Source organism: Meleagris gallopavo, chromosome 1 (genome assembly GCF_905368555.1).
Source record: "Meleagris gallopavo chromosome 1, MGAL_WU_HG_1.1, whole genome shotgun sequence".
NCBI lineage: Eukaryota > Metazoa > Chordata > Aves > Galliformes > Phasianidae > Meleagris > Meleagris gallopavo.
Genome location: NC_139404.1, coordinates 26,370,097 through 26,385,468, shown reverse-complemented (window position 1 = coordinate 26,385,468; position 15,372 = coordinate 26,370,097). Strand labels below are relative to the sequence as shown.

General features: G+C 41.1%; 1 protein-coding gene across 2 annotated transcripts in view; it reads right to left on the bottom strand.

Moving 5' to 3' along the window:
- Window positions 1-899, bottom strand: part of SAMTOR (S-adenosylmethionine sensor upstream of mTORC1) — a 30,708-nt gene extending 29,809 nt beyond the window's left edge. The window contains exon 1 of one of the 2 annotated variants that reach the window (XM_085219343.1): window positions 652-899. In XM_085219343.1, coding sequence (XP_085075469.1) covers window positions 652-823 — 172 coding nt within the window. In that variant the 5' untranslated portion in view covers window positions 824-899. Of the gene's footprint in view, window positions 1-247; window positions 420-651 lie in introns of those variants that run through there. The other variant, XM_010706831.4, reaches the window with a different exon arrangement.
- Window positions 900-15,372: the final 14,473 nt, after the last annotated feature.

Sequence of the window (15,372 nt, the reverse complement as noted above, 5' to 3'; positions counted from 1 at the left end):
TTCTGTGAAAAAGCTACAAATTCCAGCAGGGAAAAAATAACAACTCTCAACTTCAGCACTGAACGTTAAACCATTTCTGTCATGTGTTAAGCACTTCAATACCACCCAGAAGAACCCGGCACACGGGCATTAATACCGATGGCCAGCTAAAACACAAAGCAATCTATTTTACTAAGCTTGTCCCAACTCTTTCTCTCAACGCCCCGAATGAAGAAAGGAGCAGAGTAACAAAGCCTTCCCAGCTCACCGTCCATCTCTCCGCTCTCCTCATTCCCGCAGACCTCCGCAGTTCGGAGATGGATCCCCGTGGAGAAGCGTCTCCCCGGAGCCACGGGCACCGAAGGCGCCGCTCACCTTCCCGCAGTCCATCACCGGCGCAGCCCATCGGGAACCAGGCGCGCTCCCCTCACCCCCCCCCTCATCCCAAGGACGGCGTGCAGGGCTCCGCCGCCCCCCGCCCGCAGCCGGAGCAGGAAGCGGCCGCGGAGCCGCTCCGAGCCGCCCCCCCCACCCCGTCACGCCCCCTTCGGCGGCGGCCTCGGCCCGGCCGTCCCGCGGCCCCCGCCGCTCCGCCGCTCCGCCGCCCGCGGAAATGAACGGGGCAGCCCGGCACGGGCGGCGCGGAGGGGGCGGCCCCCTCCCCGCGGTTACCTTCGCGGTACTTCTTGCGCAGCCGTCGGTGGACGCTCTTCACCACCCCCGAGAGCTTCTCTTGCTCCAGCTTCCGCTCCTGCTCCGGGGGCGGTGGGGGGGGCGGCGGGGGTGGCGGCGGAGAAGCGGCAGCCCCGCCGGGCCGAGGCCGGGACCGGGGAGCGGCCTCCATGGCGGTACCGCTGCTCCGCCGCACGCAGCCCGGCCGAGGGAGGTGTGAGCCGGACGCTACGGGACAACGCGCGTGCGCTGCCCTCCGCCGCGTGGCATGCCGGGAAATGGAGTCCGCGACGGCCGAGCTCCTCACCGGGCCTCCAGTACCGAGGTGCTGTTCCGGGTACAGCTATAAACAGGATAGGTCGAACACCTCCGAGCTCATAGCAGGAACATCTGTCGTGCAGCTGCTGGCCTGTTCGGCTTCGCTAGCAGCAGCTAATTATGCTCTCTGAGGACGTTCATAAACGCTAAGAAGTTAATTGCGGTTACAATTAAATCACATGGATTTGGGCAGGGTCAAGGTTTCATCCCAATGAGAATTCGGTGAGATGCACCACCTTGCCCTGTGGGCTGTGTGACAGTTCTATCAGCTCTGTCTGTCCTGCCAAAAGGATTATTTTGTGTCCAGTCAGGGTACGGCATCATTCTGCTCTTCCGATAAACTTCTAATTGAAGATGCAATTATCAAAATGAAATAACTGTTCAGACAAAAGCTTTTCTTTGTTATCGACTGCAAAGTCATCCCTTTCTAACCTCACTCTGAGCTGTGCAGGCAAAACCTGCACTCCCTGCAGGCAGTCTGCATGGTGTGAATGAAGGCCTGGCTTTTCTAGGCGTTGCAGTCTAGGTTCTTAAAGAACTGCAGTCCACTTTGGTTCTTGCATCACAAGCTTTATATGCCACTGTGTATTTTGCTGTCAAAATATTGCAGGCTTCTCCCTTCCCCGCTCAAAACACAGCAACATCATGAAAGGGAATTTAGGCTTGTCACTGACGATGGCAGCAAGAAGGGATAGAGAAGTGTGGTGTTTTAGTTATTTTTAGTTAGTTTTTTTCTTAAAATTTTCAAACTGCTATTAAACAAAATAGGACAAATTAATTAAAAAAACAACTAGTGTACCTAGTGTATACTAATTTCACTTTCACTTGGAAGACATCTGGAAATCAGTGTCTTGTACAGGTGATTCCATTTCTTATTCACAAGAAGCTAAATTGGCATTAAAAAGGAGGTTCAGTGCTGCGGCTCTTTCTTGCCTTGCTGTAGTACTTCCAGTTTTATATGCAGGCCACATAAAAACATTAAGTCAGTGTAAAAAGAGGACATTGAACTGATAGCTAGTGGAGACTTTTTGCTCTAAGGGCAGCCTATGCAGTGGTTAATGCTCCATCCACTTTAAGTTGTGTAGGATTTGGGGAAGCACAGAATTAAGAAGAAAAGCATGAGTCAGTCCTCTGTGTGTGGTGTATTATCAGGAGGCCACTGGGAGTACTGGAGAGACAGAAAAGAGATGGAGGCATTTGGAGAATGCCTAACTTACTGCTGTGGGATCATCTCTACTGCCCACAGCCCAGAACAACTGAACTCGGAATTGTAGGGTACATGATCAAAGCATGAGTGGATCTATGATCTGGAAAACTGTATAGCTGCCTGTAGAATTGGACAGTTTGTTCCCTTGCTCTGTTACCCTCAGAGTAAACAAGTTGTTTCTCATGTTCAGATGAACTTCCTGTGTACCAGTTTGTGCTCATTACCCATTGTTGGGAACCACTGAAAAGAGCCTGGTTCCATCCTCTTGACTCTCACACTTTAGATATTTATAAACATTGATAAGATTCTCCCCTCAGTCTTTCTTATGCAGCCTCCCAGCCTTTCCTCATAAGGGAGGTGCTCCAGGCCCCTCAACATCTTTGTTGCCCTCCTCTGGACTCTTTTTAGATCCCTGCCTTTTTTGAAGGGAGAAGCCCAGAACTTGGCGCAGTACTCCAGATGTGGTCTCAGTAGAGCAGAGTTTACATTCTTCATTGCTAAAGAAGTAAATTATAATTTTAATTTCAGTGAGCAAGTAAAAGAGCATTACTGGATTATTCAGGAGTACACAAGGAAGAGGCTTTATACTTTCAGAATACACAGATCCTTACCTTGGTTTGGCAATGGAGACATGCTGTAAATTCCCTATAGAATATGTGGTGAGAATTAGCTTCCAGCAATGGAATCCAAATGCAAAGTTATCAAAGGAGGAGCATGTAGATTCCAGAAGGTGATGGCAAGCTGGTGATTAAAGCAGGACTGGTTCTGGCAGACCTGGAGCTGATGATCCAGTGATCTGGCAAGGCAGGGAAAAACAATTGTGCTGAATACATTTCTTGTACACAGTAGAGGGAGAGTCAAGGAACAAACAGAGATGAATACAAGTCTTGTAATTGGCCCTGAGGCAGGACAGCAGAACTACTGATAAGCATTTGCACTTCCTCCAAAAGAATAAGAGAAGTTCTTATGTCCAGATGGAGACAATGGAGTTTCACTACCTGGGAAATAATCTTTTGAGCAGTTGTACCAGCTACCTTGAATATAGAAAATGCCTGAGAGATCCTCTGGATATTACTTGCTTTGTAGGAAAAAAAAAAAGCAGATTTAGTGCAAACTAGGATAGGTTTGGGGTTTTTTGTTGTTGTTATTGTTAGTTTGGTGGTGGTGGTTTTTTTTGTTTTTTTTTTTAACATTTCTGAATTATTTTAGCACCCATCACTTTTCATGGATGCCTTTAGAAAGGAAAGCCTAGATTCACAGACTGGGAAGAGAAAATACCCCTTCTCTATCCAGTGCTAAGGTGGCTGGGATGTTGACTGAGGGTGTGGGAAAACCAGTTCACATGCCTGCTCTGCCTACAGGAATCTGAACCCACATTTTCAGTACCCAGTGATACAAAGGGGAAGTGCTTTTCCTTCCTTCCCTAGGGAAAGGTGTCAGCAGTCTGTGTTTTCATTCTTTCTCCTTGGAAAAAACATGGAAGAAAAATAACATAAAAATTTTCTGAAATGAGCGGATCAGCAGTGCTCTGCTTCCATTTCTGTTTCAGTGGCAGTTTGACAATCAGGTCTTTTCAGCCTGTTCATCCCTTCTATCATATTGTTTCTGGTAGTTGGAAAAGGAAACAAAAAATGACACAGCATCAAAGAGAATAAACTTTTGTAGATAACACTCCTTATCTACTGTGATGGCATCACCATAAGAGTCTCTAATGCAATGCAATCTGCAAGAATATTACCAAAAGCATGTAATGATTTTAATGGAACATTGAGATACTGAGGCAATTTACAAGGAATAAAAGGTTCCTTTGTTAGATGTGGAACTATTTTTTGCTATGTATACATGAAGGGAAGACAAACAGGAATCAACAGCATATTTGCTTTGCATTTAAGATTTTCCTTATTAATTGTGGTGTCCTATAAGCCATGAAATGCAGGTAATTTGATTTTAAAAGTGGGAGTCACATGTCTAAATTTGCACTGAGGCAATTATTAAGAGGTAGTCCATTATTACATTTCTCTAGACTACACACTTTAGTAATTTAGTAATTAGAAATACACAGTAATTAAAACTGCTATTCCATAACAATAATTTTTGAATTATAGAACTGAGATTCCATTCCTGGAGGTTGACACCTCTGAAAGTCCATTTACATCAGCAGTTCCATTACTTAGGCCCCTGTGCTTTTTTTAATGGCAAAAATAGGCCTGATAATGAGTACAGTTTGCATCTGACATCCCAATATTTACTGAAATAAAAAGTTTGCTTGTGAAAACAAAAGATTCTTCTATTGAAGGATCAATTAATGTTGCTCCTCATGTAGCTGTAGACATCCAACTTAGTGACAAAGGCTGAAAAATCCATCACACCTGTGGTCTCATTATGGAGTGTAACAATGTATTCCCAAGCTCACCAGAATTAGACAGATAGGAGATTTTATTTACTGAAATTACATATTTAGCTTGCTAGCTTGTGCTTCAGTAAGGCAGGAGTAATTTTATCAGTAGCCAGCATTTCTGATGAGCAGTGCATTAGCTGCCTCTGTTCTGGTCAGCAGTTACCAGCTGTGTCTGTCCATGGGAGGTTGCTGTTTCTTTTGCCATAGGAAAGAAGAAGCTTTAATCACTTCAGTCTGTCATTTGTTTAATAATAACTAGGTGAATTAAACTATTGAAATGCTTACTGAAAAAATGCAGCGAAGTTCCTTATAACTCAGTTATTTTCAGTTTTATCTACAGTGCAGAAAGGAAAATGGTCCTTTAATATTGAGAATACATTATGCATTTTTTTAATAAAAGGTGTACTTACCGTATAAATTCTTTGTAGCATGCGGAATGCAAGCATATGTAATTCTCTGCTAAGAAAGATCACAAAATATAAACGTAACTTATTGAAAAGTAATCCCGTATTCCTTCAAAAACCTGTTTTTTTCATTGATTTCAGTCTGATCAGATTCTCCTGTTATTTAGAATGAATAAATTATTAAATGAAGAGAGTCGGTATAATGATTGCTTTAACAAAGACTACCAGATACTCTTTTCAGGCTGAGTTTCTTAGAAGCTGATTTCTTGTTGCCATAAAAGATTAACTCATAAAATCACTTTGATTTAGCAAGAGATGTCAAAACACTCAGCAGGTCTAACTGGTTTTCTTTCGATGTCAGTCAAAATACTATGTGGTTTTAGCACTGATTCATGTTTCTGTCAGCTGCTATGTACAAGATTGCTGAGTAATCAATTCAAACACAGTAACTTGAAGAAAATTCAGTGCTAGTAGAAAAGCTTTAATGTTTGATTATTTCTATATCTAGGGAACCTGGATGTTCTTAAACCTGGAATTCAAATTCAGATCTTCCCAAATGGGTCGGATTCACAGAATTCCAGTTCAGCTCAGTAGCACTGGAGCTGTACATGAGCTCATTCTGAACTTAAGAAATACTCTTACTCTGCAGTATCTCTGTTATCTTGTACTGTAGGCATGATATCCTGACTCATAAACTAAGTTGACCTCACAGTCTGATGGGAGTTGCAGGTACAAAAAAGCACACGAAGAAAGACTAAGCTGTGTGTGAACTGTTGAGACAAGGAAAAGAATCTATGAAGAAAAATCTGTTTCTGTGATGCTGTGAATAGATCAGGTTATGCTGCGTCATTTCACTTTTCTCTTTCTTTGTCCTTCTAAGTACTGAGGGGGTGTGTGAGAAGATATTTTGGGTATCATTAGATATGACCTATAAAGGAAATGCATCCCTAGTACATGTAAACTATTCTTGCCTATCCCAAAGATGGCCCAATTCCTTTTCATCTCTTCTGTCTCTTGAACACTGTCATGTGGTTTATGTGGGACTTAACTGAAGTTCAAGTCGTGTTTTTGGAGAACAGTGAACCCTATTCATAGAACATCAAACAGAACTCTGTCTTCAGGATGATTTATTGCAGGCAGTATGACATGCTTCAGGAGGAGCAAGGAACATTCAAGCTCTTACCCTGAATACACTTGCACTGTGTATTCAGCCTGTACATAGTTCATGTTTTAGGGTAGGATAAGTTTGGCATCAGGGATGCTACTGTCTAAAATGTTATCAATAAAAATCGCAAGGGTAAATGCTCTTTATGGGTTTCAAGGGTCAAGATTCGGGAACTTGGAGAACAGTGGCGGGGATGTGAAACTTCAGATATTAATGCTGCTTCAGAATTTTGGGCAGTAAGCACACAGAACCTCACACTAGTTTTCCCACATGAGCACCATAAACAAAGATTATGTAGTGAGACGAATGATTTCTCTTTACTCCAGAACATCTAATAGAACAACTGTGACACAAATATGATGAAGTGATTTTGTTTTGTATTTGTGGCTTTTTTATTTTGATCTCCTATTGTTATGGCTTAAGAATGATCTGTTAGCAGCTGCCTTGAGGTTTGAACATGACAACAATCTGAATAAAAGAGAGGATTTCAGGAAAGTTTATTTAAAGATAGGTAGGGCTGTGACAAAATTAAATAACTGTTCAGTATGCACTGGTAAACTATTGAGCATACGCTGATAAACGGACTGATTACAGTCAAAAACTAGGAAATAGAACAGAAAAGTACTATATCAGTTAATGGCAACATACATTTCATATTTCCATTCAGATTTTATTTAAGATGAAGTCTTTCAGACTTCTTTCTAATAGAAATTTCTACAAGTCTCCTAAGAGAGTACTGACATTAGCCACCTTGTTAACACCTAGAAAAACTTCAGGCTAATAAGCTTCCTATACTATAATTATGGAAGGAATCTCTAGTCTTTTTAAAATAAAGAATTCTCACTCATTGAAAACTTAAAAATAATTTCAAATGTTTGTGAATACATATGACTCATTACATTAAATGCAGGTTAAAAATACAATTATTAAATAGCAAGGAAGTATCCACCTATCTTCAAAAGAGCCTTCTTTCAGTTCTACTTGGATTTGTCACATAGTTGGGACCACAGCAGCACCTCTTCCTCAACCTCACATCAGACCAGGGGTTGCTGAATTTTGCTCTGTAAACTGCGGGAAGCTTGGATGTTTTTCTGCAGGTGCCCAGATGAGATGCCTCACGGATTGTTCACAACAGTCGGCTTCCTTACTTTTCCCAGTGCTCAACAACTTGCTTTCCCTCCCTCAGCATGATCCCAGTCTCACCTCTGCTGCCCACTCCCATCTTACTGATATGTGGGATTTCTACAACTCCCATCGATTTGTTACTGGGCTCAACTTTAACCTCACTATCCGTAGTGGAGGGCAGCACTTGTGTCGAAGCTCACCTTTGCACTCACATAAAGAAAAACGGTGGTGAATCATCTGCTGTACACCCATGTGCCCAAAATGGAAGATGACAGCCATTTTGATGAAAGAGAAAACATGTGAGGCAGACTGAGGAAAGCCTGCCATCTACCTCATGGTGAAGCTCAAACAGCTGCAGTCGGAGGAGCTGACACTGCTAAAAACGAGAAAGGCTCACTTGTCCAGGGAGGATGGAGTAATGTTGGAATGCTGGGTGCAAGAAACTTCTTGTAGAGCATAGAGGAGGCTGTGCGCACATTGAAAGTTGTGGTAGTCACCACATAGTATAAATCTTTGTAGTGTGAGGCAGAGAGAAGTCCTGTGATTTTTCCAAGGGCAGCTTCAAAATGTTTCACAGTATGACCATAGTGTTGCTGGCATTGTTGCAGGATTGGGAAGTGCTTCCAAGTCACACAGCAGCCTACATCTCATCTGGCTTTAATAGGATCTCAGTTCTGTGATATAAACAGTGCAATAATTACAACCACAAAACATTTTTCTCCCCATACAGCTGTCATGTTTTTATCATTCATTAAAAAAAGAAAGGGAGAAGGAGAGCTAACTGAAAAGAATTAATTTCTACTAAGTCTTATTGTCAAACAGAATCTCCTGCAGAATATGTGGCTCTGCTTTACAAACAGCTACACTGTGCTGGAGAGCAGGTGTTAAAGTGCTCATATTTGCTGTTTTGATTTGTTCCTTGAAACGCTTTGCACGTAGATCAACACAGTCACACAGTTTTTCAAACTGATGCAGATATTCCTCACAACATTAATGGCTTCATTAGGGAAAAATAATTCTAAGTGTGCTTTTGTAACAAAAATATCTATTTGGGAGCTAACGTTTCCCTACTGGTCACCAAGATGCGTTTTGGAAGACATAATGGGGCAGATGGCTTGTCAGTGTGCTGTGATGCAAGGAGGGCTTAAGAACAGGCAACAGAACATCTTGTACAGCAAAACCCATCTTTTGGTGGGTTTTGCTGAATGAGAGCTGGATTAAATGGCTATCAGCTCCTGGATTGTATGCTCATAGGTACATAATTTCATTTTATAAAGTTTACTATTTTCCTCCTGTGGAGTCTGATGGGAGCAGCAAAATGAAGCACAAGCCTCATGACAAGGCCTAGCAGCTACTTGAAGCAGTCCTCTTTCATTTTTTGGAAGCTAAAATGGTCTCCTGGAGGCTTTTCGACATAAATAGAAACAGCCTTTTCTTAGAAGACAGAAATCATTCTGAAACATCAAAAAAGTAATTGTGGCCAATTTTCTTACATAACTCGTGACCTTTCAAGCTCTATTTGTACTCATAAAGGTGATTTTTACCCATCACTACTTAAAGGTCCCTGAACAAGAAGTGAAATCAAGGCCAAAAATGCATTTTTAAAATTATTCTGAAGCTTACTTTTCCTGAAAATTTTTCCTGCTTTTTTTTTTTTCTTTTTACTTTCTTTTTTTTTTTTTCTTTTTTTTTTTTCTTTCTGTGAGCAATATTAAAACTTATAAGAAAAGTTAGGAACAAATTCTCAGTGTAAAAGCATTTCAGGTTATATTTCCCTCTGGTAAAAGGCTGCCTTCATTCTCTTATCCTGCACTTAGGGCTGAAGTCTAAATATCCATAGTTAAACAGACAGATCTAGATGGACTTAAAAATGTTGGAAGGTTGTCTATGCATGTGTTTGTTTTTACATGATTCACTCTTACAAAAGAAGTTGTTTGTAAGCCTGACTGGATACTACAAACAGAATTCTGCTTGTCTGTGAAGGCTCATTTATGAGAGAAGTGGCTCAAATGAAATAATATATGGAATGTGGAATAAATGCTTTGATTTCATTGGTGCTGTGGACACCAGTTATATTTCAGCGATGCTTAGCAGTGAATTCCTGGGGCGCTCAGAGATTTGGCTCCAGCACGAGGCATCCTGTGGGTCCTTCTTGACAGATTTTTTTCCAGCTACACAGAAATCTGATCTGCTCTATGGCCTTGACATTGCTTAAAATGCTGAGGAATACCTGGCATCCTCATGTGTTCTTGTTTGTGCATTATCATGGTGGTTTTCCTTAACATTAGTCTGTAATTTATGGCAGCCCAGCAGTTGTTGCCTCAACTGAACCAAACTTACAATAGGGACAGAAACCTCTGACCAAGGGACGTGCATCCAGCTGTGAACAGATACCTCAGGTTAACATGTCAGAGCCCTAAGAGAGGAATAAACATTCAGAAGAAGAGAGAAGATAAATAGTTATTGTACTCTGAATTCACACCTGGCTTGTTTTGCAATAGCTTCTTCATGTAGACCAACATAAATGGGACCCTGGCCAATTTTCTTTTGCTGGAGGAACATTTTGCTCTCAGGGATAGAATGATTACGAGCACTACATAAGTGTTGCTATGACGTGAATCACCTTTACCTCTGAATCTTTTGTGCTTGATGTTCTTTATGTTACATCACTTTTGAGGGACAGGAACTGGATTTCTTCCTGAAGAAGTTTAACTGGAAATTGCACACCAGTGATTGTTCTAACACACCCCAAAGGTAACTGGAACATGTAATCTATGGGCTGTTGAGCAAGAATTCAGAAGTTGATTCTGTTATTATTTTGGATTATGCTCCAGTATAATTTCCTATTTTATGCTGAATTATAGAAATACTAACAAAAAGGTGAGTTTTTAAAGTTCTCCATTAGTCAGACTTCTACAGAAGTGTTAGGGTGATTTTTTGTTTATTTGTTTTCTTATGTTTTCTCTTGCAATCTGAGAAACTTAATGTGGTTTTTAAACTGTAAAGAGAGGGAGTTTCCAAATGCCTGTGCTTCCAGTGCAGTGTAAAAGACTTCTGAAAGAGTAACCAAATCCTCTGTGAGTCATTTTTAAAGGGAATTTTGTTTTAAGTACATTATATTCAACATTCTCTCCACTCCAGGGCATGTGCTCAGTAAGTACAATACTTGCTTTTTTCATATTTCAACTTATCAGGTCATCTGTAAATGTTTTGGAGATTCATCTTCCCATAGAACCTGGTACTAAAATGAAGGCGACATGCAAATGGCCATAGTCTGAAGTATTCTCTAGTTATTGGGGATTGCTGAATTCACATATGCTTGCTGGATCACAGAAATGACTGACATAAGCAGCAATCACTTCTGACAGCAATTGCTTATCAGGTCTAAATTTGAATCTCTCCAACTTCATGGCAAGGCCTGTGTCAATATGCTTAGTAAGTGATTTGTGATCAATATTACTCTGCATGTGCTCTTTTCACAATAGTTCTACAATCACTCGGTTGGCTCCAAACCAATGTAATCTGTCTATCCTGTAATACAAAAACAGTGATGGCCACTAGATCATGTGTTGGCAGCCACTGCGTAAACATGCAAATCTTACTTGATAGATAGGTAAAATAGCTGTGTAGTTTTGGAACCAGCTGCAGGTCTCACTGCAGGAATATTAGCCATTTTTCTCAGAGGAAGTATTTTCTCACTTCAGTCCTTCACTGTTTCTTGTGTGATTTTATCATTTCACATAAAATTCTTTTTAAACATACCTGCTGAGTCCTTAAATAAGAAGACAAGAACATATTGAAAGCAAAAGAGATTTGTAAATTGAATAAAGCTGAAAATAAAGAACCAAACTTTCAATGTAATACATAAATTAATTGGCACAGCACGCTACTTCTTGTCATTAATGGAAATTTTTCAACATAGTCAGAACTGCTATAGGAACAATTCCCAAGCATCAAAATTTGCATCACAGCTGCTGTTTAGCAGGTATTCAGTGTTTTTGGACTCACTGAAAAATAACTCCCACTGTACTACTGTGGCCCCTACCTGGATCCACCACTCCTTATGCTTTCATAGCAAACAGTTTGCCACGTTCTGTCTAGCACATAGGTTATCAACATGGAATGGAGCACCATTTAGTAAATTAGTGAAATGTGGACACTAATGCAAGGAAGCATAAGACAAAGACCCATAAAGTGAATGTCACACATAATCTAGAAAATCTGATAGGTCTATGAATAAATTGAAACTTACGGCTGGAGCTGGATTATGGCAGACTGGGCTTTAGGTAGGCTCTAGCCCTCTATCAAGTGCAATTTCACTCTTCAGAACGGTCCTTTGAGGCAATTTATGGGAAAAATATAAATTCCTTAATTTTACCTGGTTAAGATTTTGAAGCATTTCTTAACAAAGAACAGGGCTATATATTTTTTTAATATTTTCTCAAAGAACATAAGAACTGGCCAGCAACAACTGTGTGTTAAGCTAGTCCTGATCTGAGTATCACTTTTCAGAAAGGAGATTTTTTAAGGGTGTTCAAGGGGGAATTGTGTCTAATTACATTGTTTTCCTTAACTCAAGAGAACTGAGATATCTGTTTCCTGTCAAGTCATACACATTGTGTAGTCACCAGTGCACAGTGTACGTGCTAAGGAAAAGACACTTTGCATCATACATCAGTTAGACGACGTAGCAAGGGCAAACAGATCAATGGTTCTGTCTTCAAATGAAAACAAATGTGCTTACTTACCACATTTGCATCTTTGCTTAGGATAAGCACAAGCTCCTTTCGTATCTGTCAAATTCACAAGTCTGGTTGATGCTGCCTGTTTTTTTCCTAAATAATTACTTTTGCATTCACTTGTTTGCCCTTACCTGACCTTGGGTAGTGACTGGATGTCAGAAAGGAGTCAACTGTTGAGGCCATGAGCTCTCTTTAGAACCTCTTACAGTAGGAAATTTGCTCAGAACTCGTTCTTTACCCTGATGTCACAGATTCAAATCTGTCCAAATTGGAATTAAATACAATTAATTTCTCATGAACGCTCTTCAATAGCTTTTTTTCTGGCAGGGACAGCTCCTGATGGCAAGTGTCTGTGTAGCAGCTCCATCACTAATGGGATTTATGGGTTGGTTTAGGAAAGAAACAAGCCACCACAGGACTAATCTACTACACTCACTGGAAATTCTGTGATACACTTATACTTCAAGACATTCCAGAAGTTGTCCTACTTCATGTGCAACAGTCAAAGTTTCCAGCACTTACAATAAAATTGAACTAGGCTTGAAGCAGAAAGCATAATACAGGGACAGACTTTGCAGGAAGGATGGTGTTAGCTTGGAATAGAAGTCTCTTGCACTATCAAGGAGCTGTATTCTCTAAAATAGAGGAGGAAGATCTCAGGAAGAGGAAAAGCACTGCCACATTCTGAACAACGTTCTAGAACATGGTCAAGAAGCATCCAGAGTATGAATCTGGAAGCTTCCACCAGCCCTACATTTAGTATTAAGTCATGTGGTTCATTTTCTGGTGAATTCCACAGGAAACACTATTAGTCATAAAGCCTGTGCAGTGTGGAGATGGTTCTTTTTAGCCGTGAGCTGTGCAAAGCCATAAAATACTTTCCTTCTGCCTGGTGTACAGGTAAACAGTAACACACTGTATTCAGTAAAGACAGGAAAAACAGGTATGTTGCTCACAAGCTTGAGCAATCTTGGGAATGCTTCTTAAATCATTCTTTCTGTGAAACAGAATTTGTTTCAAAAACAGTCACTAGCATGATTGGTGATTATGATGATACGACCTATAATACGTTCCCTCCCCTCAAAATCCAAGTATTGGGCTGTTATTGTACCCCAGGGCAGAAAACCAGCTGGAGCCACAGCTGCACTGGCAGCAGATGTCACAGCCATAATGCTCATTGCCTTTAGGTGTAAGACCTACGAAAACAAAATCTATTTACATGGGAAAACAAGACAATAGTACAGTGCTATTCGAGCTACAGGGACTTGCTTTCAGTGTCCATAGCTGAAGGCCATATGAAATGAAATTCAGCTTTCTGGCTCTAATAAATCCAATAGTAAATTCAGCTGATGTGCAGAACCATCGGTTCTGCAAGTGAAAGATTAAAAAAAATATATCTTTATTTCAAGATTTTGTCTGCCTATTAGTCTGAAGGAGCATGAACAGCATTCTTTGGGTATAGTATTGTGAAAATGCTAAGAGAAAAATGCTGTCAGCACCTCAGCGCTTGTGTGCAATTGTGATATATAATCACTGGACAAAAATAAGTTTGTTGTAAAACCATCCTCGGAGCTGCCTTTGTTTCATTGTTAGCTCTGGCTTGCCAGTTGGAAGTCACAAGGAAAACTACAATTTTTGGTGTATAACATACCTGGCAGAGGAGTGCAGAAGCACATATCATAAATTTTCCTGCTGGAGATGGGTGGGAGTAAAGGGTAATGGCATGCAATGGCATGCTGAGTTCTGGGAAGAAAGGTCTGAGGTGGCTCACTGCAATTCCTAGCAGCTGTGGGGTGTGAGTGCTGGCATTCCTTCAACCTGCTCTCCTGGCTCCAGGATTTTAGCTGCATTGCAAATATGACGTTTCAGTGATCGCTGTCCTCAGCTGTCCTTAGCGTTTTCTTATTGACAAAGCTGCTAGGAAGAAGTCAGGCTCTGTGTTTCTGTCTGCAGCCGTATGGCCCAGGTCAGGGCTCAAAAGGCAAATCTGCCCAGCACTGACAGGAGCAGCATGTGGAGAGTTCATTGCTTGCTGTGAGTCACCCGCCTGAGCTGCCAGAGAGAAAGAGATCTTTTGTGTTTTCTGCCTGCTCCTGGCTCTCGTTACTGTTGGGAGACAGGAAAAACAAGGCATCCTTTGACTATTTTTATTTTTAGATGTGCTTTCGCCTCTCCTGTTGTTCAGTACTTGACATCTAAAAAGCACTGAGATGTAACTGACTTTCCTGCTAATTTCACATGAAGCACTGTGTAGAAGGATCCTGTGGTCATCATCTGCCCCATCTCCTGCTTCAAGCAGAACCCTTGCTGACGCTTAGTCAGAGCAGCCCTGGCTGTGTCTGGTGTTGACTGGAAAATGCCTGAGGGTGAAGGTCCCATAGCCTCTCAATAGTGACTGCAATGTAACACAAGTGGGAACAGGTGCTGGTGGTAGGCTGCTGTTTTTCACAAGTTTGCTGCTCGGTAGGAATGCAGTCAGCAGAAGAGAGGATGAGTAAACTTTCTGTCACATCAGGAAGCCAATTTTGCAGCCGTTAACCTTGACACAAAGTCCATAAATCATGCTGTAGTATCATGAGTGATTTTTCTTTTATTGTGGCGATTTTCACAGAACATCAACTTTTAGAATGATATAAACTAAGAACATCATCTTACTGTGCCTTATGTAGAAGTTTCTAGAGGTCTTCACTACAGACATATAATTTAAAATGTAACTTCAGCATACTCCTATATTGAATTAAATGGCTTAGAACTAGACTTCAGCACAAAGAAGAAAATGCTCAATTGCCACTAACAGAGTTTTCCAGCTCTGAGACTGCAGAGAAATGCTTCACAGAAGTGTTCAAAATCAAAAGGTTCTAGAGCAGATGTGATTATAACAAAACAGCAGCTCTTGGATCCACCCTTAGGTTTAATGATGTACATAGACGTACATCTGTGTACATCATGTAGATGTACATCCAGTATCTGCACTTGCCTTCCTGTGATAGGACTGAGCCTCTGCATGGTGTTTTATTTTCTTTTCAATTTCCTCTCAACCCACAGCAATGCTTTTTTGAGAAGCCATTATAATGGAATTACTGTGTGGTAGGAGGAAATGTGTTTGTTTGCAGCATGACTAGGGAGGATGGAGTTTGGAAAGTAGAGGAGTGTTCTCTTGTCTAAATACTCACAATTCTGGTTAAGGGCTCACAGAAACAGTTATTTTTATTTAGGACCAGTCTAGTAATCGTAAGTTTTAAATGCAGTAATGCAGAGCAAGTCCAGAGGGTGACGGACAGATGAGACAAGTTCACAATGTGATGAAGCTGCAAAAAATGAGTGCTATACCAGTATATAAATAGGGTATGATTTTTCAGAAC